Source organism: Rhinatrema bivittatum, chromosome 6, assembly GCF_901001135.1.
Source record: "Rhinatrema bivittatum chromosome 6, aRhiBiv1.1, whole genome shotgun sequence".
NCBI classification, from domain to species: domain Eukaryota; kingdom Metazoa; phylum Chordata; class Amphibia; order Gymnophiona; family Rhinatrematidae; genus Rhinatrema; species Rhinatrema bivittatum.
In genome coordinates, this window is record NC_042620.1 from 186994562 (window position 1) to 187017292 (window position 22731).

Below are 22731 nucleotides of genomic sequence, written 5' to 3' on the forward strand. Positions count from 1 at the left end.
CAACCAGGAAACAGAAGACATGAGTATCCCTGCCCAATAAAAGAAGGGCCAAGCCAGAAGCAATACAAGGGGACATGGCTTGAGAAATCAAATTCTCTCTGTGCATGTCACCAATAAAGAGCTTTTTCTTACTGAAAGATACTATTGCATTTTCACCTGGTAAACTGGAAGAGCTGGAGCCAGATTTGATACTGGAACTAGACAACGAAGTCCAGTCATAGGCCGCCTCTGTCCTCTTCAGCGCTTCCTGATAGTTCACGTACAGTTGCTTCCCATACTAAATGAGACAGAACACGGAATTAAAAAAGGAAAGAATTGCTTAACAGCAATGGTGGATTCTCTAGTACTCATCTGAAAGGAGAATAAACCAAATCATACAGTGAGGAAGAGTCACTTTGTTTCAAGAACAGCGATGGAGAGGAGAAGGAAGGGGAAAAGAAAATCTAGATATGTACAGTGTTGGTATACTGATACATTTCATGCATTACAAAAATTATTTAAAAAAAATATGATAGGTTAAAGACATTTAAGTTTGGTGTGTTTAAGACTAGCTGCTACACTATTACCTCCCAATTGTACAAATATATTTTTATTTAACAAGTAAGACTAGGAGGTTCCTGTCACATGGCAGAAGAACCGTAATACCACATGAAGCACATTGGTTACCTTAGCAATGCGAATGCCATTTACCCACTGGTGCAGAGTTCGAATATCGTCACAGCAGAGGTACTTAATGTACTGAGACTTCTTCTGGATCTGAGGGTGCTGCAGAAGGAAAGAAACAAGACTCAAAATGTTTAATCTGCAGAAGGAAATGAGGGGGAAGAGTTATTGATTTGCTGGAAGAGGAGAAATCAGGACTCAACGAAGAAATTATGAAGGTAATTTAAAAAGAAAAAAAAGAAAAAGACAGACCATACTTTTACTCCTTGGTGTGCTTAGTGCTGGTTTGTTAGGAAGTCATGATATCTGCACCAGCATAAGAATTATCCCACGTGCATGAGCTGTCAAGACCACAGATTCCTTTATATACATGTCATCTGGATAAAGGACCTATATTGTATTAAAAACTACCTTTGAATAATTCTTATATTGCTGCGATAAAAAGGTAGCACAGCCTATAAAGAATCCAGTTTTGACTAGGACCAATACAGCCACCAGAATTCTTCATTATCAAACTACATAACACTTAAGTGATTCCAGGAGTTTTCAGCAATATAAAGGAGTCTAGCAATTTTTCCATTTGATTTCCAGTGTTAACAAAAATAAACACACTGACACGTACTGGAATCCATGCCCTTTCCAGTATACACCTCACAGCTGCCAGGGTGCTGCTGAAGGCTAAATTCTTACTTAATTCCTTCATAGTATATGTCCAAGAATGCAGAATCCTGGAGCAGGATTTTCCAGAGCATTATCTGCTCCATATGTACAGAATCTCTACACATCAGCACAAAGGTTTGGCTCTCACTGTGCTTCATTTTAATCACTGAACTGATTGATTTCACAGGAAAAGGGAGATGTGATATCTTTGGTGGGCTGGCACAAGGATACAGAGCCTTTTATTGCTAGACGCCCCCATGTTAAACCAGATTTGAGTTGAAAGTGTCCAAAAGTAATTTTCTGAAAGTTCTATGATCTTAGTTCTGTTCCCAAAGGACAAATATCCACACCATCGTACGTGGCACTGTCAATCTTAGCAAAGAGGTCAGGGACTGAATGGGCCTGAATAATAAAAGACCTTCACACACCAAGTATTGGCTCCTCCATAACACCATTGGGGCACACTGGAGTAAATAGCATAGGGAATCTTGTACCACCACTGCCTGTGCTATACCTGGAGTAACAGTGTGGATTTCAATTTTCACTGCAGTCAATCCAGCTATGTTCATAAGACAAATCCACTAAAAATGTTTTAATAAAACTTCCCGATTTCTGGATTTTAAAAATTAATGGTTTCTAAATGGATTAGAAGTTGGAGGCTGTAGACTTTAATGCCCAGTGCTCACTTGGTGGCCTGTTAGTTCTTCCCAACTGCTTTCTATTATTATATAAATACTAGCCGAAAGGGCTCATCACAAAACAATGTGCAGAAGTTGAGTGCCCAAGCGCCTCTACCTCTAGCCATAGTGAAACATTGATTCCTATGATCCTAAGCTGCCTGCGAGAGCAGGGGCATGCACAGTGCATGGCTCTGACTCAAGATGCGCTCGTGAGCGCACCAATGTTTGTCTGCACGCATGGGTACGTCCTGAATCAGCCACGCTGTATGTGTATTGCCTCTAGGCATACTGCTGTTTCTGTGTGGCAGGGGCACATCAATGTGTGCAGAGGCAGGGACAGATGCACGCTGAACATACTGCCTCTTCTTCTACGTGCACGGACAGGACTCGAACCCACAAGCATCCACCATCACAGAGACATTCAAACATCACCCACACACAAACTGCCTTTTATATGCAGGTGGGAGGAGAGAGGCTGATCCCAGAGGATGGAATTTCTAGTGTGCCTAATTCATGTCAAGGATAATTTTCAAAGTGATTGAAAAGGATAAAAATGCATTTTGCCTGTGTAAATCGGCATCTGAAAATCCCAACCCGCAGAGTGGCTAGAAGTCTGCATGTGGTCTACAATGCAGGTAACCTTTACCCACACAGAGAAGTGTTCCAGATGGTAGGAGCATATTTAGGTCAGGGGAGGAAAAGTACACATGTAGATTGATTTTCAAATCAACGCAACAAATATCCAAAAATTCTCCCCACATTAAAAGCTGGTGCAGGTGATTGTGCATACTTTGTACACAGCAATTTTCAAAAGGGGTGTGTGTGTGTATGTGTGGGGTTTTCAACAATGCAGGCAGTTTGGAAAGAGTCCCCTTGGGGAAAAAATTGTCCCTGCTATTACTTCTGGTTTTCTTAGGATAATTTACACACAATAAATGAAAGAATACAGAGAAGAATACAATCTGTAAAGATATGGGCTTCACAGAAACCTTTCGAAAGCTTCAGTGCTTCCTTGTCTGTATTCTAACTCTCTGATTTAAAGAAGAAAGTTTCCATAATGCACCGAGACTAGTCTGTAGAAACCTGAAGCAAGTTGCTGCAAAGTCTGGTTCTAGCTAGGTCCAGAAGGATAATGCCAGGCTTAGGGCTCAGCTAGTTAGGGTTCAAAGAATAATTTGAAAACCTCTCAATACAGTAACACGTACAAAATTTCCAAAAGGGAGAGGAGAAGCAGAACCCTGGATCTTAGATGGTTTCCATGTATTACTCTTGTACAAAATATTGAGAATACACTTGTGATACATAAACAATTATTGAGGTAGAGATTAAAGTTGATGACAAGGTCCCGCATAGCAAAGATCTTAAAAGATAAGGTAAGGAGAAATCAGCAAATTCTGTTACAAGACATAGTGAGAGATAGAGTTGGGAAATAACCATACGGAAAGGGAAGTTTGGTACTTTCTGGGTGCCAGAATTTGCAAGAAAGGGTAGAGAGAATCTAGACATTAGCAATAAGTATGCACAACGTGGGTGGGAGACATCACATCATTCATAGCCCTGGCTCATCAGACACTTCCCTACAGTGCCACATGTAGCAAATGCCCATTGATGGAACTTTTCCTGAAGTGAGAGGCAGCTCAGGAAAGACTACCAAAAAAGAAATGATTTCAAACAAGCACCAGCAGCACATTCATAGATAAAAATATCAAGACTGTACCAAAATACTCAACCTGTGCAGGGAGACTAACCACATTTAATATTTAGATGATGTTTTATACTGTTAAATACTATCACAGGTACCTCTACTAATTTTCAGGGTAACCAAACTATGCAAATTAGCCTTGTTCTTAAGACCATGTATGCAAATTCGTCTGATGAATGATCCTGGTGGATATCGTAAACTAAACTTGTTTGCAGCTCTCACTGCGAACTTCTGGCATAGAGGGCCATAGACCACAGCTGCTTACGGAAACCAGTACATGTAGACACTGAGCATGGCCAGTAGGTATTTCTGTTATGTGATGGATGGCATTCCATCCTCCCTCCCTCCCTCTCTCTCAGGAGCTGTGATCCTTGCCTCTGGCGCATCCCTTGCCCCTGCCAGCCCAACAGCAGGAGCTAGATCAGGAATTTCCAGCTGTTTTGAGAGCCAACACAGAAGCAGCATTCTAATGCATCTTCTTGTTATCCAGAAACAAGGGACTATGAACTTAAAAGGGATGTGTTTAAATTCAAATAGACTGCTTACAAACAAAAGGGTTAGACGGCAGAATCAAATCCACCCAATATCCATTACAAAATGTTATATCTGGCAGATGAAACTCACCCTGTTGATGAAAATAAGGCAAATTAAATATTTTGCTCAAACTTGTAATTTCTGTGGCATCGAGAGAAGGCTAGGATATTAATTTCCCAGGCACTCATTCAACATGTGTCATTATTAGCTTCACACTATTTTATTGTGTATTTCCCTTTCTCACCCAGCCCCAAATTTAACTTAACCATGAAAGTCACTTATCTCCACCAAACGTCTTCTGGCCATTATTAAACCTGCCTCCGTTTGCCATCTCATGAACAATTCATGCTGGTGCTGGCATTAAGCCACTTCTAGACAGTGCTTCCCCCGCCACCTCACTTCGACTTTCTGAATAACCCTTAGAGAGTTACCTTAAGTACTAGGCAATAGTCTGTAGGCGCTTTGTATTTATTCCGGTAGTCTTGGCCATAATAAACATTAACATGATCCAGCTGGAGAAAGCACACAAGATCCCGGGAAGCCTAAAAATAGGAATGAAATCATAAAACAGATTCAGCACCATGAAGAGAACATACGGTAACTGAAAAACCAGCAGTAGGTGTTTAAGTAGCCATAAACAGAACAGTCTTAAATGTTTAAGTTAGAAACCTGCTCATCGATACCACTGGCAACATAATATACTGAGCTCAAAATGAATAACTTTTGAAAGGCTCAGCCTAAAAGATTAAAATAGTGAGTTGCACTGTCACACCAGTGAAGTTTAGGAGGCCCCAAAGCAATGGCAGAGGGCAGGTCGTAAAATAGGCAGTGCAACAGAATGATCTTTCAACCACTCCACGTTTCCCTATCCTATCTGTCCACCTCCTCCCTTCTTTCTTCCATTCCCCCAATGCTTCACCCCTAACACTCTGATTCTATTCCCTCTCCATCTGCCTCTTGTACCCTTCCACCTTCCTCTACATCACAAGTGCCAGTGCCTACTTGCAGGCTCCTCTCTCTTCTCTACATGTGGCTTTTCTTTGCCTTCCAACCTAAGCCTCCAGCCAAGCTCCGCTGCTACCAGTCTCACTCTGGCTCTCCTCTGTGTCTTCTCCACCAGCCCCCAGACTAGAAGATCAGTGCCCACTCTGCTACTCCTTTCATCAGTCTCTTATCAAATGGACTGCTCCTCTTATCTTCACTCTCTCCCTGTCCCCGGTGGCAGAGGCGGCTGTCAGCTCTGTTTTAGAATCCCCTTCATTGGCTGGGGTGTCCTCAGCTGCATTCTGCTTTCCTCTTCTACTAGTGGGCTCTTCTCTCCGTTATGATGCTGCTTGTATCTGCTCCATAGCAAATGCTGGTGGCTGGAGCAACACAACTGGCTGTACCTGAGGGCTCTACTCCAATGACGACACTACTGGTCCCTAGACCATATCTTCCATGTGCCTCATCTGCACTCAGTTTTACGTAAAGCATCAGAAAAAGTATTTAGCAGCACTGCACACCAGTAATAAAAACATCTCAGGCTGCTTGCACAAAGCTTTTCTTTACTTCACTTAGGAGGGAGGTGTTTGCTGATTCAATGATTCCATCTCACCTTAGCTCTGGTCAGATAATTAAAAATAAATTAATTGCAAACACTTTATAAGTCAGGCATTCCCCAAAAAAGTTCAAAGTCCAAGGAAATTTACTTTTTTTTGCCTTTATTATATTCAGGGACACACCACAGTTACAGGCACTAAAAGAACAAGTAGTGACTCTGCAAAACTGTCATGTGCAGTAGGAATAAAATATTGTAATGACCATGTTAAACGCCACTTGCAGTGGTCTTAATGCTAATATTGGGATTAATTTCTTTCATTCTGTTTTAAAGAGCTGCAATATTAGTGCTTTCAGTTAGTTATTATATTTTGGGGCACCCTCAGCATTCAATTAAGATCAAAGGACCTCAGCAGCTCCCATTAAGAACAAGGGCCATATATTCAAACTGTTATATTCAGGATATACAACTTTTATGCCTACTTTGAAGCTAGACATGCAGCTCAAACTAAGCTGGAGCAGTACATGCAGAACGGACTCTGCAAGTAAGTGTGAAAAGAATGAATGCGTTCTACATACAGAATTTTTGGTCCGGATTCCCAAACAGATTATTGCATGCGGAAACAGTCTCCTCACCCTGCGCCAAAGCTCTGTGTGTGAACAGATGAAGTATCTACTAGGTGAGTTCCACAGTATTGCGGGCCACCTGTAGCACTTCCACTATTGGCAGCGGTATGTGTGCCAGGAGCTTTACATTTGATCTGTCAGGAGACTTGGAATTCATGGAACAAATCAAAGATGTGCAGACACCAGTTACAGTTTCACTGTGCTTCCATTTGTTATGATTCAGAAACAAGCCAGCCTACCATCACCTTTACACTGATAGTGCACTTTGGAGGAATATCAGTTGTTGGTTATTAAACTGAAAAATCTGCTCTATGCTGGACTCGCTGATCTTCACTATTAAAAAGACGCTCAGGCAAATTTGTTGTTAAAAAAGAAAAGGCAGCCTGGTAGACAAGGAGAGTGTTTGAAATTTCAAGATGAGCAAAATACAACAGGTCACGCTGCAGCATTCAGAAGCTTTCTGACCACAGCTGACTGCCAATGTGACCAGAAACACTGACGGATGCAACAGGAAGAGGGGGCTGTGTCGGTGGCTACAGAGAGAATCTCAAGAAGACATTACCTTTGCTTTTCCTTTTGGGACGTAATAGATCCCAGAAGCTCGCAGAAGAAAGTAACGTTTTTTCCAGGACTTCTTGCCATCATCCTTCAGCCAAAGGACCCCCTCGATTTCTGGGACGGTAACAGAACTTCCGCAGAAACACTCCTAAGGAGGAGAAAATCCATGCAAACACTGTATATCAATAATCAAAATTAGTTAGGACTTTCACCTCCACTGTCAAGACTTCCTTTTCTTACTTTGAACCAACCAGCCGCTCAAAAATGGATTGGGGTAGTTAAGGAGGAAAGCTACAGTGGATGATATACCGTGCAAATTCCAGCCAGCACCCTCACCGAGGCCTTCATCTATACAGCACAACCTTTTTGATCGCATTTATGAAAGGGGAAGGCCTAGGAGTGAGCCTAACAATTAGGAATTTTTTTTCAAGACGTGGAAAGGTCACTGAATGACCCCCACCCACTTACACTCTCAATCTTATTGAAAAAAAAAAAAAAAAAAAAAAAAAGGATTTGCATTAAAAATAAATATATTAGGAGAAAGACCAAGACAGAGAGAGAAGAAGCTCCACAGTAAAGATTAATCTGATTGCAAGGGTAAGTCACAGGTTGAGTTTCACTGTGGGCGCAGATTGGCAACAGTAAATGGAATGGAGATTCTTCCATTTCCCACAAGGGCATATGTAAAGGTCAAACTCTGCTTGGGGAATTTCCTTTCTTTTGACAATATGCTTTATCTTCCAGCTTTGCTTTTTAAATACAATTCATTTCAGAAATCTCAATTTCCTCTGTGGTCATACCTGCTGTATAAATTCTACACATGGCTTCTGATTTTAGTTTTTAATCAACAAAACACCTAAAAAACACCCTGATGCAAAAAAAAAAAGGAGTTTATTGGATAAACACTGGAAAAACACCACTTTCCCCAAGAAATCTCTTATCCCTCCTTCTTGCCTGGCTTGGTCCTCCGTTCTGTGTTTCTGCCTTTTCCATGCTGGTGGCTCCTCAGCTGCACAAATGTATACATTTAATTCAACCAGAAAAGGTACCCAGCAATAGTACTCGAGCTGCAAAACACTGATTTTTTGGCATGCTCAAAGAAACCCAACAGGACCCTAACGCCCACAATAATGCTATAGCATGCGCTACTTATTGCAGCGCATGCACGCTGTATATGCAAATTTGCAAAATTTATTCAGGTGGGCGGATTTTGGGAGGAGTAAATGAAAATGAGATTTGGTAATGCTGCACGTGATAGCAAATTCTGTTTCGGGAAGGAGAGCGAGAGCGAGCCTCTGGGGTGGCACACATATTAGTCAACTATTTATATCACTATAGGAGGGTCATGGAATGAGGAAAGGTACACAAAGATGGGATTTCTGCAGTGCACTCTCACCCTAGCTTGATAGCACCCAGGTAGAGAGTGCATGAAGCTAGGGCGAGAGTACATTGTAGAAATCCCATCTTTGTGTACCTTTCATCACTCCAAATCACACCAAATCTTCACCAAATGTTCATCACTCCAAATCACACCAAATCTTCACCGGTGTGTTTGTACGTCTCGCTGTGAATGTAAAATTGGCCTCAAAACCCTAGACCACCACCAAAACCTCACCTCGAGTTACTAGATGACCCTCCTATAGTTATATAATTAATTTATATGACAGCCTTATAAAGAGGCACCACTCTCTCTCCCTCTCCTAAATTTACAATTTATAAATACCAAAGAATAGAGGCCCTAATTATACATCTGCATTTGATTAGCCTATACAGTTACATGGATCTGTATTTATATCTGTCCTGCTTCTTTTTAATACAAAATTCTTTAGCCAACATTCTACATTCCTGCCATTATCAGACAGAAAGGTTCAGAATACCAAGAGATGTGGATTCTATTTCAGCCCATTGTGCTCTCTTAAGTATACACATTTTTGCTAGAAATAGCCAACAAAGATTATAAAAGGATTCCACCTGTGAAGGGAACATGGGCTCTCTTTTTTTCTGGAGTGGATCTTCAGGTAAAACATTTTCTTTTATGTTTTTAATGGATGTTATATTGTAATCCGCACTGAACAGAATCAACAAATGGAATGGAAACTGCATTAATAAATAAAAAATAAACAAACATGCAATAAAGTGTTCCCTCAATATCTTTAAATTGCTTGCTTTTGTCTTTATTTCATTATATACCAAGAGAAATAGAAGAAGGAAATAATAGTTTCTTCTCCCAATTTCTGGCTATCGCCAATCTCTTCAACAACTGATGATATTTTAAAATTGTGAATACGGGCTTCAGCACATTCCGTACCTGGATCCCTCCCTTGCTGCAAGCCAAACGTGTTTGATGGTTAATTTAAAAAACAAATATATATATATATGAACGAACGTTCCTTTTTGGTCACAACCTCTTCAATACACATCAGGAAGACTACCCATCCTGTGCAGCTTCTCCGCCATAACAGCAGCCCCTGTGTGCTTTGTCTCAAATTATTAATTTGGTCCGTCTCTTGTGATCTTAGTAAGTTACTTCACCCTCCATTGCCTCAGGTTCCAATTTAGGACCGGATTTACTAAGGCCTTTTTTTTCTCATTCTATATCTATGGAAAATGAGGCCCTCTGGGGACAGGGAAAATAACTACCGTACCTGAATGTACAGTAACTTGCCTTGGGCTACCAATGAAAAGGCATGAGTTAAATGTAAATAAATATAAATTTAAAATGTCTTGGAACCTATTTGTTTTAGAATGGGGCACCTTTGATCTCCCTGCTCCGTTTCAGAATGCTATATTTTTGCTAGTCAAAACTTTCACACTGGTAGCTTTAAACAACATAATCTTGCCTAGAGTGGCATCTCTGAGAATAGTGATTTTAATCTCTTTCCTATTTGCTAGATATCTGACATACAAATATGCAAAGAGCTAATGCTAAAAGCATTGGGCCCCTGGACTTTGGTTTCAGCTCTATGAAGATGCCCTACATAAGAAGATGGCACTCTCACATAGCACCAGAGTTTAAATGTGCCATTTTACATTCAGGAAATTTACAGTTAGGGACCCTTGTTTTCAGTTCTCATTTTATTTTGCTTGGGAATTTCAATGTTATAACAATGGAAAAATGACTGATATAATGCACAGGAGAAATATCAGCAGGAAAGTAATTTTTCCCCTGATTTCTTTTTTGTTGTAACACTTGAATTTCCAGGAAAAATAACATAAAACCTGAAAGCAAAGGTCCCTACATATAGTACATCCATTTTTTTTTACATAAACATACTGACAAGCTCCCCTTAAGTCAGTACATCCCTCAGAATAGTCCAAGCTGCCTTTTTATAAACAGACACAAGCCAAACACATACTCAGTGGCTGTAACAGCCTCTGGGCTGCAGGTTCTCTGCATCATCAGCGCCTTGAAACCGCAGTTTCTGCACTGGTTGAGCTTCCTTCCAACACTTCCCATCTTACCACCAGCAGGCCTACAAACAGCAAACTTTTTCTCTTTACTGGTTCCAGGTAGCTTGCCACACATGCAGTCTCCTTCCTCATTAGATACCCTGCAAGCTGTTCTTTAACTCACTAATTACTCACATGCAGGCCGATACAGAAATTCGTGCGGGAGAGCAGGTGCGCGCGCCCAGGCCATTCTCCTGGGCGCACGATTCAGAAAAACAAAAAATGCAAATGAGGGCCTGTGGTGAAAGGAGGCGCTAGGGACACTAGCACGTTCCTAGCACCTCCTTTTTCACAGAAGCGGCAGCTGTCAGCGGGTTTGATAGCCGACGCTCAATTTTACCGGCGTCGGTTCTCGAACCCGCTGACAGCCACGGGTTCGGAAAACGGGCGCCGGCATAATTGAGCATCCGTCTTCCAACCTGCAGGCTGCGGGCAGATTTTTAATTTTTTTTTATTTTTGGGGCCTCCGACTTAATAGCGCTATGATATTAAGTCGGAGAACATAAGAACATAAGAAAATGCCATACTGGGTCAGACCAAGGGTCCATCAAGCCCAGCATCCTGTTTCCAACAGTGGCCAATCCAGGCCATAAGAACCTGGCAAGTACCCAAAAACTAAGTCTATTCCATGTAACCATTGCTAATGGCAGTGGCTATTCTCTAAGTGAACTTAATAGCAGGTAATGGACTTCTCCTCCAAGAACTTATCCAATCCTTTTTTAAACACAGCCATATTAACTGCACTAACCACATCCTCCGGCAACAAATTCCAGAGTCTAATTGTGCGTTGAGTAAAAAAGAACTTTCTCTGATTAGTTTTAAATGTGCCCCATGCTAACTTCATGGAGTGCCCCCTAGTCTTTCTATTATCCGAAAGAGTAAATAACCGATTCACATCTACCCGTTCTAGACCTCTCATGATTTTAAACACCTCTATCATATCCCCCCTCAGTCGTCTCTTCTCCAAGCTGAAAAGTCCTAACCTCTTTAGTCTTTCCTCATAGGAGAGTTGTTCCATTCCCCTTATCATTTTGGTGTACAGAAAAGCAGTTTTTTCTGCTTTTCTGTGCACTTTCACGGTGCCGGCCGAAATTAACGCCTACCTTTGGCAGACGTTAATTTCTGAGAGTAAAATGTGTGGCTTGGCTGCACATTTTACTTTCTGAATCGCGCGGGAATAACTAATAGGCCCATCAACATGCATTTGCACGTTGTGGGCACTATTATTTTCCTGGGGGGGGGGGGGGGGCGGTTGGCCGCGCGTTTTTGACGTGCAATTACCCCTTACTGAATAAGGGGTAAAAATAGTGTGTCGAAAATGCATGGCCAAACCCGGGCTAACAGTGCGCTTCATCGGAGCGCACTTTACTGTATCGGCATGATGCTGATTCTGGCTACTGCCAGAAGGCGCTCTGAACCCACCCCAGGGACCCAATAATGTTCAAATAAACTAGCTCTTGCCATCCTCCCTGGGGCTGTCCTCTCTGCTACCCTTCCAAACCTATCCCCAGTTTCTTCACATCTGCCGCTTACTTTCTCTGTGGTAACAGGTGCTCCAACATGTTTCTGTCTTCCTCTCCTACAGCCAGGAGCAGACTTAAGTATCGATCCATCTGCTTAGATAATACTTTCTTAAGGAGAGTATATGTATCTTTTGTATCTCTTCCAGTGCACCCATCTCTTTTAATCTCTTTAATGATAATATTGTTTTTCATAAACTACATAGTTTGGGCAGGACTGTATCAGATTTATTGCTTTTCTCATAAAATTTCCTCCTAGCCATTTTTTTTCCTGCAAACTCAGTTTTATATGTATGGATATGACTTTGCTCTCCTCTTGCTGCTATTAGATACCACGGTATTCTTTTTATAGGCTCTATCTTTATCTTTTTGATCCAAGATTTTAATTAAGGCCTCGCGTTTCCATAGTTCTCAGTTTCTTATTTAATTTTTTCTTAGCTGCCAAGGATATTAAAAAGCTTTTCCTGGTTACTTTACCAGCTTCCCATACTATGCTAACAAAATACTTGTCCAGTTTCATCGGTTCCAATATAATTAAATCACTTCTTTCTTAGCAAGCCTTGGACCTCTATCTCCTTAAGCAAAGCGGTGGTTCATCCTCCAGTATTTTCTTAGAGTCATTATACGAGGGAGCACTAAACTAAGAAACAAAGGCATGTTCTGATAGTAAGGCACTGCATATTTTACAACTAATTAACACATATGTGAAAGGTATGTATATGCCAATAGTCTACTTCTGAGTACAAATTATGCAAAGCTGAATAAAATGTGTAAATATATTCTTGAAGGTTCCCTTTCTTTCCAAATATATCAGCTAGCCTCAGGTCTCTCATGCTACAACAGAAAGTCTTAGACGCAGTTAATGTCTTCAGAAATGGGCCTGGAGTTTGATCTATCTATATGACCTATACATTACAATTTTTTGTGTTCAGAAATTTTGATTGCGTTCACAAAATGTGTTTTTATACAGTTTGGGGTAGATTTTAAAAGCCCTACGCTTGCCAAATCAGGGAGATGCGAGCATCTCTCAGGCCGACGTGTGGCACGTGTATCTTAAGAAGCGTTCATGGACGCGCGTATCTCCCGCTACGTGCACAAATGAAAAAGGCCACCAAAGGGGCGTGAGCATGGTCTGGGCAGGGCATGGACATTCTGGGAATTTAAATGGAAATTAGCATGTAAGCATTTTCACGCACAAGCGCGTGTTGTGGTCACCTGCTGTGTAACTTTACTTGATGGCGTGTAAGTTATAAAACAAAACCAGGCTAGTCAGTGGGGTTTTAAGGATTGGTGCAGGTAGGGTAAAAGAGAGGTTAGTTAGCTGCGGGAGGGGGGGGGTGTTAGGAAGCCCTATTCTGTAACTGGGCAAAGAGGGAACAACTGGTTTAACTGGCAACTGCATCGGCATACGTGTATATTAAAATCCCCCCACTATAGCGGCACATGCGCGCATCCCTATAAAATGGTGTGTGCATCCAGCCAATTTTATAAGATGCGCGCATGTTATAAAATGGCTGAGTCCATATGCGTGAGCCAGCATAAGTGCGTTCATGTTCACCTACGCAGTTGTTTTAAAGTTACCGTCCCTCTATTTGGTGAACATAAACTAACTTATCCGGAAGGATACTGTTGCTATGTTACACGACATACTTTGTCTAAAGACATAAAAAAAAACCTTTTGCAGATACAGCACCTGGGATAAATAGTGATCTACTGATCTCCTTACATTTTCTAAGCCTGTTATATTTATGGTTGCAATAGCTTTATATTTGTAAGTCAAAAACACTATATTCCATCAAGTTCTATTTCTAGGAAGGAGCTATCCTAGTTATTAAAAATGAGTTTCAAAATCTAGAGTAGTTATATATCTGTTTCTTATTACAGGCAGGGATATCATTCGTAATTACAATCTACTTCCAAATAATAATTTAAAATAAAAGCTTCAATTGGCTATTTCATATTCCCTTAAACCTTCCCCATACCCTTTTTCAAAATATCCTCAAACTGTTGCAGATGTAACTGTTGCAGATGTAGCAGGTTTAAAGTTATCTGGATATAACTTATCAGTGCTAAGTTAATATCCAGATAACTTGGATAGATGGATATCTTATTTATTTATAGGTGTTTATAGGCCATTAATACCAAGGCCCGTAGCAGCTTACACTTCAAACATACACAGTAAAAACACATAAAACATAAAATACAAGAATAAAGTCATAAAATGTAACCAATACATTAACACCAAATAAAATATACATATAATCTACTATAAAAGGCCTAACAAATATAATCAGCATTTCAGAATGTTTAATATACAAACAATATCTCTAAAATGCTTAAAAAGGCAAGCAACAGGCTAAAATGGAAATCTAGTCTGGATGTAAAATTAATCAAAAAACCTGTTTAAACAGATAAGTGTTAAAACAGTTCTAAATCTCTTTGGACACCCTATTGACCTAATTTCCAACCAGAAATATCTTTGAATATTGGGCCTTTTGCGTTTGGCGATTTTTTATTTATTTACCAGTTGTTTTTTTTACTGGTGTCCAAACTGTCCTACGAGCAGTGCCCCAGGATATCATGATTTTTAGCTGCCTCAGGAGAAACCACTTCATTAGCCAACCGCAGCATAATTTACAACCTGCCTAGCAACCAACAAAGTTGAAGCTCTCCCATACTAATTCAATCATCTGAAAGAAGCTAAAATGCCTGCAGGATCGATTCAACAGCCTTCTGTCTCTGCACCTGTAATCCTCTGTTTTACACTCCAGACTCTTGTCACACAGGAAGCTGCAGGGAACAGGAGAGGACAGGTGAGGCTGAGGCTGAAGTAGACAAGTGTCAAACCACTCTGCTCCCTAATCCAGTCCCTCCTCTCTTATTGTTTTCACCTTCACTCCTATTCTGAAGGAATGAGGGGAAGGGGTAAGGTTGGACTGGACAGAGTATGTAGTCATAAGAACATAAATGTCATACTGGGTCTGACCAAGGGTCCATCAAGCCCAGTATCCTGTTTCCAACAGTGACTAATCCAATTCACAAGTACCCAAACATTAGGAAAAATCACAAGCTACCATTGCATCTTAATTACCATAATAACAGTTTATGGATTTTTCCTCTAGGAACTTATCCAAACCTTTTTTAAACCCATTTACACTAACTGCTGTAACCACATCCTCTGGCAATAAATTCCAGAGCTTAACTATGCGCTGAGTGAAAAATAATTCTCTTTGATTTGTTTTAAATGAGCTACTTGCAAACTTCATGGAGTGCCCCCGGGTCTATTATCTGAGAGAGTAAATAACCGATTTACATTAACTTGTTCAAGTCCTTTCATGATTTTGTAGACTTCTATAATATCCCCCCCTCAGTAGTCTCTTCTCATGGGAAAGCAGAATATAAATTAAAATAGTGCCCAGTGCTGCCTTCTTGAGAAAGAAAATTAATTTACCAGGTATTTTTTATTTTCATTTTGTCTTTAAATAAGCCGTATAGAGGAAAGTGGGGTGGTTTATGAGGGGCTAATTACAACTAAAGCCCCCCCCACAGCAGTTTCTTGGGATCTCAACGTCATCCTGTCGCAACCCATGAAATCTCTGTTTGAACCATTGAGATCTTGTGACCTGAAGTACGTTTCTTGGAAAGTCATCTTCTTGGTTGTGGTTTCATCAGATCGCAGGGTCAGTGAACCGCAAGCTCTGGTGTCGTACCCACCTTATACAAAATTTTGTCATAACAAGGTGGTCCTCCGGACACACCCGAAGTTCCTTCCCAAGATGGTTTCAGAGTTCCATCTCAATCAATCCACTGTATTGCCTTCCTTTTTCCCAAGGCCTCACACACTCACCAGGGTAAACAGGCTCTGCACACACTAGATTGCAAGAGAGCCCTGGCTTTTTACTCGGAGCGGACAGCTCCTCACCACCACTCCACTCAACTCTTTGTCTCCTTCGACAGATATAGGTTAGGGGTTGCTGTCTCCCAACAGACTTTATTCCATTGGCTTGCAGAATGCATTGCCTTCTGCTACGCATAGGCAGGCTTACAGCTTGATGGTCACGTCAAGGCTCACTCCGTACGAGCCATGTCAGTCTCGGTGGCTCACTTGCGTGCAGTCCCCATTCACGAGATTTAAAGAGCAGCGACCTGGAGTTCCCTCCACACATTTGCCTCACATTATTGCCTGGACTGGCTAGTGGCATGCTGGGCATGCTCAGTGTGCGAAAGTTTCTAGAAACTTTGACAAATGTTTTCCGTGCTGGGCTCCATCGGATGATGTCACCCATGTTTGAGGACTTCCATCCTGCTTGTCCTTGGAGAAAAAGAAAAGCATTAGGATTTATATAAAGTCTCCTATATTTTTGCATTCAAAGCTGTTTCATAGACACAGCTAGACAGACATGAGCTGTAGCCATCACTGTATGCCAAGTATTTCTCCAGTACACATGTAACAAACTCCAGAAATGTTTTCCAATCAGCACTCAGACCTTCTTATGAATTACACTTTCTGAAAAAGTGTCACTATCTATGAATTAAACTTTCTGTCAAGAGTCACTATTTTTTTTTATCCTGTTCCATAATAAAGCAATGTGCAAAAGGGAAAATAATCTTCCAAACTTAAATCTTTGAGAAACCCTGACAGCTGGAAAGAGAAAAATTTAAATCTTTGAACGTTTCCAGTACTAACTTTTAAAGTCAGTACTGGGAACGCTCAAAGATTCAAATTTCTCTTTCCAGCTGTCAAGGTTTTAATATGCTCTGGCAGCATTTCCTCCAACATATTGATCCCCCTCCCTTTCATCTAAACCCTCTGGCTCCTCCCACAGAAATAATCTAAAGCAGGAATCATTTTGACACATGGAGGTACAGCTGTTTAATTGTTTTGCTGAAGGAACAAACCCATCCTAGAGCTCCATCATCAGTCTGGGAAAATACTACTGCAATAAATATTACTTTTGGCCTGGTTATGCTGCACAAATGGAATAAAATGAGTAACTTTAAAGGCATGAAGAGTGCATATTAATTACTGCAATCCTAATTAAGTGAATACAACTTTTAAAAGACTAACAGGCCGATGCAATACCATGTTCTGTGGCCAGCACGTGGCTTAACACGTGATTGGATGCGCGTCCACAACCCTTGATGAAACATGGGGATTACTGCGCCCAATTGAGCACGTAGGTACATGTAGATGAGACTATTAGCTAATCCCCCCCCCTTTCTAAAAATTCCCGCCCGGCCAATGCGCCCATTGCAACGTGGCAAATTTTACACGACCCAGGGCTGGTGTAAAGGGCCTGCCGCGCTCATGGGCTCATTGGAAAAAAAACAAAAATGTATGCTTTCTGTGATTCCTCTTACTAGTATCATTGTGACACGAAGTAGGAGGAACTATAGAAATCAGAATCATGCAAAAAAAAAAAAAAAAAAAAAAATTTTCTGGGCACCCAATACACACCCACAATATACATGGTCCAGGGCCATGTATATTGTGGGTGTATATTGTACCGATTGCGGGAGAAAATGGATGTTTGCATTGAGCGTCCGTTTCCTAACCTGCATTGACAACTACCTTTCTTGGAAGCCCGATGCTGAGGAGGTGCGTGAGGATGAAAGCCCCACCAACACGCCATTCACAGCAAAGATAAAGGCCCTAGTGCGCCGTTCGCAGCGAAAATGAAGGCCCCTGTGTGTCGTGGGACGCATGCTGTTCGCGGCGAAAATGAAAGCCCCTGTGTGCTGCGAATGGAGTGTGCTCCACTCGCGGCGAAGATGAAGGGCCCGGTGAGAGTGAATGTGTGTGTGTGAGAAGAGAGGGAGAGGAGGTGTGAGAGGAGAGAGGGTGTGAGAGGAGAGGGTGAGAGAGAGCACGGGAGTGAGCAGGAGGGTGAGAGAGAGCTTGGGAGGTGTGCAGTGGGGGGGGAATGCTTCATTGTAGGTGCCAGAGAGAGGGAGCCTATATGAGGAGATTGTGAAGGAGTGTGTATGTGTGTGAGAGATTGGGAGCTAGTGTGTATGAAAAAGGGATTGTGTGTACGTGAGGGTGCTAGCTTGTGTGAAGGAATTGTGTGTGTGTGAGACAGAGTCTGTGTGAAGGGGTGCGTGAGAGAGAGATATAGGTAGCCTGTGTGAGGATGCATGTGTGAGAGAGTAAGGGAGCTTGTGTGGATGTGTATGCAAGAGAAAGGGACCCTGTATGAGGGGATGCATGTGTGTGTGCGAGAGAGTGAGGGAGCCTGTATGAGCGTGTGTGTATGTGTAATAGAGAGAGGGAGCATGTGTGTGAGAGAGGGCGGGATAGAGGGAGCCTGTGAGGGGGGCAGTACTGAGAATGGGGTCAAACTCTGGGACTGGCGATAGAGTGGAAGGGGTTGAGCCTAGAGGTGGAGGGGAGAGATACTGGCAGGTGGAGGAGTTGGGGCCTGAGAGGGCAAAGTGGCCAGGGGAGTAGGAAGAGCGAGTGGAAGGGAAACTCTTATAGTGAATTTCTAGAGAAATTCTGCTCAAAATATTTAAAGTTTTGCATCTCTAAGTAATTACCTTTTTCTGTATTAATTTAAAATGTAATTACTTAAAGACTGTCATGTAAATTGTGTTATTTTGACCAATATAAAGTTTGTAGAATTTTAAGTTTTTGTGCGCAGAATTCCCCCAAGAGTAAAAATAAAAATTAAAAAAGTTAAAAAAAAAATATAAATAAAACAAACTACTGCTAATTTCAATGGTGCTACTAGACATATATAGCACTGTACAAACACATAAGAAACAGTCCATTCTTCCATTCTTCCTGGAGCTTACAATCTAGTCAAGGCACATATATATGACAAATAAGAGACCTCAAGACATTTAATATAGAAAAATGATTGAAATCAGCAATCTTGGAGAATCAGTGTTTAAGACTAAAAAGCAGCCACAAAAAGATGGGACTTTACATGAGATCTGAATATAGCCAGAGAGGGGAGCATGACGCACTGAATCAATAAATCTATTCCTCTGACAAACGACACAGCAAGGTGGAAAACAGAGAGTGATGGATGAGAAAGGCACGCAGCAATTTGCCTGATGAAGGAAATTTACAAGGAAAAGTGTAGGGAATATACCTTAATTGTAACTCATCTTGAGCTTGGATTTGGAACAGGCAAGTAATTACATCTAAAATTCAAATTCACATTTAGGGGATGTAATAAGCTGAAGAGCGAAGGTACTTGTAGGCAGGAGAAGCATGAACTATATGCTCAGTGCTCAATGTACGAGGGTAAGTCAGTAAGTAAGTCACAAACATACATGGGATTAATATTCATGAAATTTATTTAAATGCAAAAGATGAATTATTTACTGTGAAATATACAGAATATAGTCACAAACAGTTTTTCTGGAAAAACCAACTACTTTTCAACGTAATCGCCGCGAACATTTATACATTTGTCCCAGCGTTTGAAAAGTCCGTCAAAACCTTCTGCTTAAAAGTCTTTTGGCTGGCATCGTAACCAGCGCTTCACCTCTTGCTCCACTTCTTCATCGCTGGTGAAATGTTTACCATCGAGACGGCTTTTCAGTTTGCCAAACAAGTGAAAATCGCTGGGTGCCAAATCCGGACTGTATGGTGGATGTTCAAGAACTTCCCAGTGCAGGTTCGCAATTGTCTGACGAGTCTCATTCGAAGTGTGTGGTCTGGCATTATCGTGAAGAATCAGCACTCCTCTTTTTTCCAGATCTGGGCGTTTTCTACGAATAGCTCCTTTAAGCTTTAATAGAGTAGCACAGTAGGAAGCCGAATTAACAGATTCACCACACTTCTGAAAACTGGTTAAGAGTATCCCATCTTGGTCCCAAAACACAGTCAACATCACCTTTCCTGCAGAAGGCACAAGCTTGAACTTTCTCAGTGTCGGTGATAGTGGATGCTTCCACTGCATGGAATCGCGTTTCGCTTCTGGTTGATAGTGGTGCACCCACGACTCGTCACCAGTAACAATACGTGCCATCATTGATTCACCTTCGTTTGCATAACGGCAGAGATTTTCCAGACACCCACCATCCGGTTGTTCTTATTGTCTTCGGTCAACTGTTTGGGAACCCATCTAGCACAGACTTTGCGAAAGTTCAATGCATCGTGCACTAAGGAATATGCTAATCTGTGAGAACACCCAATTTCTTTGGCAACTTCGTCAATTGTTACCCTCCGGTTAGCGCGAACTATCTCTTCAACCTGCTTCACAGTTGCCTCTGTCGCAATCTCTATAGGTCGACCAGGTCTGGTTTCGTCATTCACGTTGGCACGTCCTTGTGCAAATTTATCGGTCCAGTTATAAATTGCTTTACGCGAGAGACATTTCTCTCCATATACTGGATATATTTCTTTATGAATGTCTTTTGCCACTAAGCCCTTAGACCATAAAAATCGGACAACAGCACATTGTTCTTTGTACAATCTGTCAACACGGCAGCCATTTTCCTTGTGTACACAGGCCCTGCGCATGCACAGTTTAAATAACTATTTATGTACATAAGTACTTCTAAAGTGCTGCCATCTATGGAATATGACAATATTACAGAGATATGTTTTATTACCTTAGTAGAGAGATTTGTGACTTACTTACTGACTTACCCTCGTACTTTGGAAATTAGCTGTTTTCCAAATAACTAAAATTGACATAATATAGCAGAAATTAGTTGACATATGTATAATATGCCAGAAGTAGACAATTATTTTATTTTATTTATTTATTTATTTTAATTTTATTTTTCCTAGTAGACAATTATTTTCAATGGTACCCCTTATATCTTTTTCAGTGATATCTCAAGAGCATATTTGAGCCTACTATAACAAAAACTGTATAGCCACGCTCACTTAAAAAACAACTATCAGAAATTGCTGTTTGACTTGGCTGTAATACTATGTGTTAACAGTATAGACAACCTACATTTGGGTACGATGGCATACTGGAAGGAGGTTCCAGGCATGTTAGATGAATCCATCTGTCAAAGTCTGCACATATGGACTGACTTGGTGGCTCTGTGGCAAATGTTGTACACTTTTCACTAGACATAAGTTCTAAACGTGAGGAATACTTATATTTACAATGTACACATGAATCAACCTCACAATTGCTGCAGCCTTTTATGTTAAATATACTTTCATTGTGCTGTGGAGTATGGTCCATGTGTTCAAACTTGTGTGTATAACACATTTTCATGCCCACATTCTAATCATAGGTCCATATATTTAAGTTTTTTTATGCAAATAAAACTATTCTCATGGGTACTTTTATAGAAAACATCTCCAAAGCAGCAAGTGTTTTAGATCCCACGTGGCTCAATCTGATTAGTGGATCTGTCAATGCCATTAACATACAATATATCCCTAATGCAGTCTATAACAATATACACCATTCTATTTCCTGGTTAAACTTTTGAGGATAACAACAAAGAATAGATGCCCAAGGGTCTTTTTCCAAATCTTTAATTGGTGGAGACGTATGTGATTTGATCCATCCATTAGTAACTAATCACATACGTCTCCACCAATTAAAGATTTGGAAAAAGACCCTTGGGCATCTATTCTTTGTTGTTATCCTCACGGCGTTGTTTGATTGCCTACCTTGCTGTTTTCTGGTTAAACTTTTGGGCATGACTATTTCTAATGTATATATATTCACTTTTTTCATGGTAATTCAATGATGCGTTCCTGTTTCCCCCATGTAGGCATTCTTCCTCATGATCTATAACCAACCATCTTAGATCTGAAAAAGTGTGTTGGTGCTCAATCGCATGTGTGACTATTGGTGCTTGCAATTTGCCAGTTAAGCAACTCCAGTGTCTCTGTAATTTGATATATATTGGAAGGACAAAATGAACAATTAAAACTCATTTAAATGAACACTGGAGTTGCTTAACAACTGGAAAATTGCAAATGCCAACAGTCAAACCACAATTGAGCACAACACACTTTTCGAAATCTAAGGTGGTTGATTGTAGACCATGTGGAAAAGCGCTTACATGGGGGAAAACAGGGAAGCGTCACTGAATTATCATGAATAAAAGTAGATATACACATTAGAAGCAGTCATGTCCAAAGGTTTAAACCAGGAAATAGAATGGTATATATCGATATAGACTGTATTAGGGATATATTGTATATTAACAGCATTGACAGATCTACTAATCAGATTGAACAATGTGTTATGTGTAGGTTGGCCAAACCAGGCATTTCTTTGGCACTGCAAAAAATAGTGTTGGTCAAAGCAGTGACTGTGGAAAATCCCCTTGAAGCAGGAGTTGCTATATTCCGAATCGCATTCATGTCGGAGAATGGAACGAGAGAACTACTGGGGACTAAAACACTCACTTTGTTGGAGATAAGTTTTCTATAAAAGTATACATAATAAAGGTTTTATATGCATAAAAAAACTTAAATATGTGAGAGAATCTATGATTAGAATATGGGCATGAAAGTGAAAGTGTGTTATACACATAAGTTTGAACCCGTGGCCTGATGTATTATGGTCCATACTCCACAGCGCGTTGAAAGTATATTTAACATAAAGGCTGCATAGTTGTAGCAATTGCGAGGTTGATTCAAGTGTACATTATGAATAAATGTTGTACACTGTCATGCAGGAGAGCTGGGTTTGATGCTCAGGCCTAGCTTCTCCTCCCAAGGACAGCTATGGGTGCCAGAAATGCTTCACGCACAGTGCCTAAAGGAAAGGACACACCATCTTTGCTCAAAGGTGACACTTAGTGGCCAGATGGAGCATCCATGTTAGCTTGGTTCTGTTGGGAGCTGTGGTTTCTG

The 22731-nt window shown here is 41.0% G+C and overlaps 1 protein-coding gene across 7 annotated transcripts in view; it reads right to left on the bottom strand.

Annotated features, from left to right (window-relative positions):
- The window catches only part of RAPH1 (Ras association (RalGDS/AF-6) and pleckstrin homology domains 1), a 360831-nt gene that overhangs the window by 14290 nt on the left and 323810 nt on the right, over positions 1–22731 (bottom strand). For all 7 annotated transcript variants that reach the window (XM_029606311.1, XM_029606310.1, XM_029606309.1 and 4 more), the window contains 4 exons: positions 6968–7111; positions 4671–4781; positions 667–765; positions 157–277 (listed from right to left, as the gene is read on the bottom strand). In XM_029606311.1, the coding sequence (XP_029462171.1) occupies positions 157–277; positions 667–765; positions 4671–4781; positions 6968–7111 (475 nt within the window). The remainder of the gene's footprint in view (positions 1–156; positions 278–666; positions 766–4670; positions 4782–6967; positions 7112–22731) is intronic.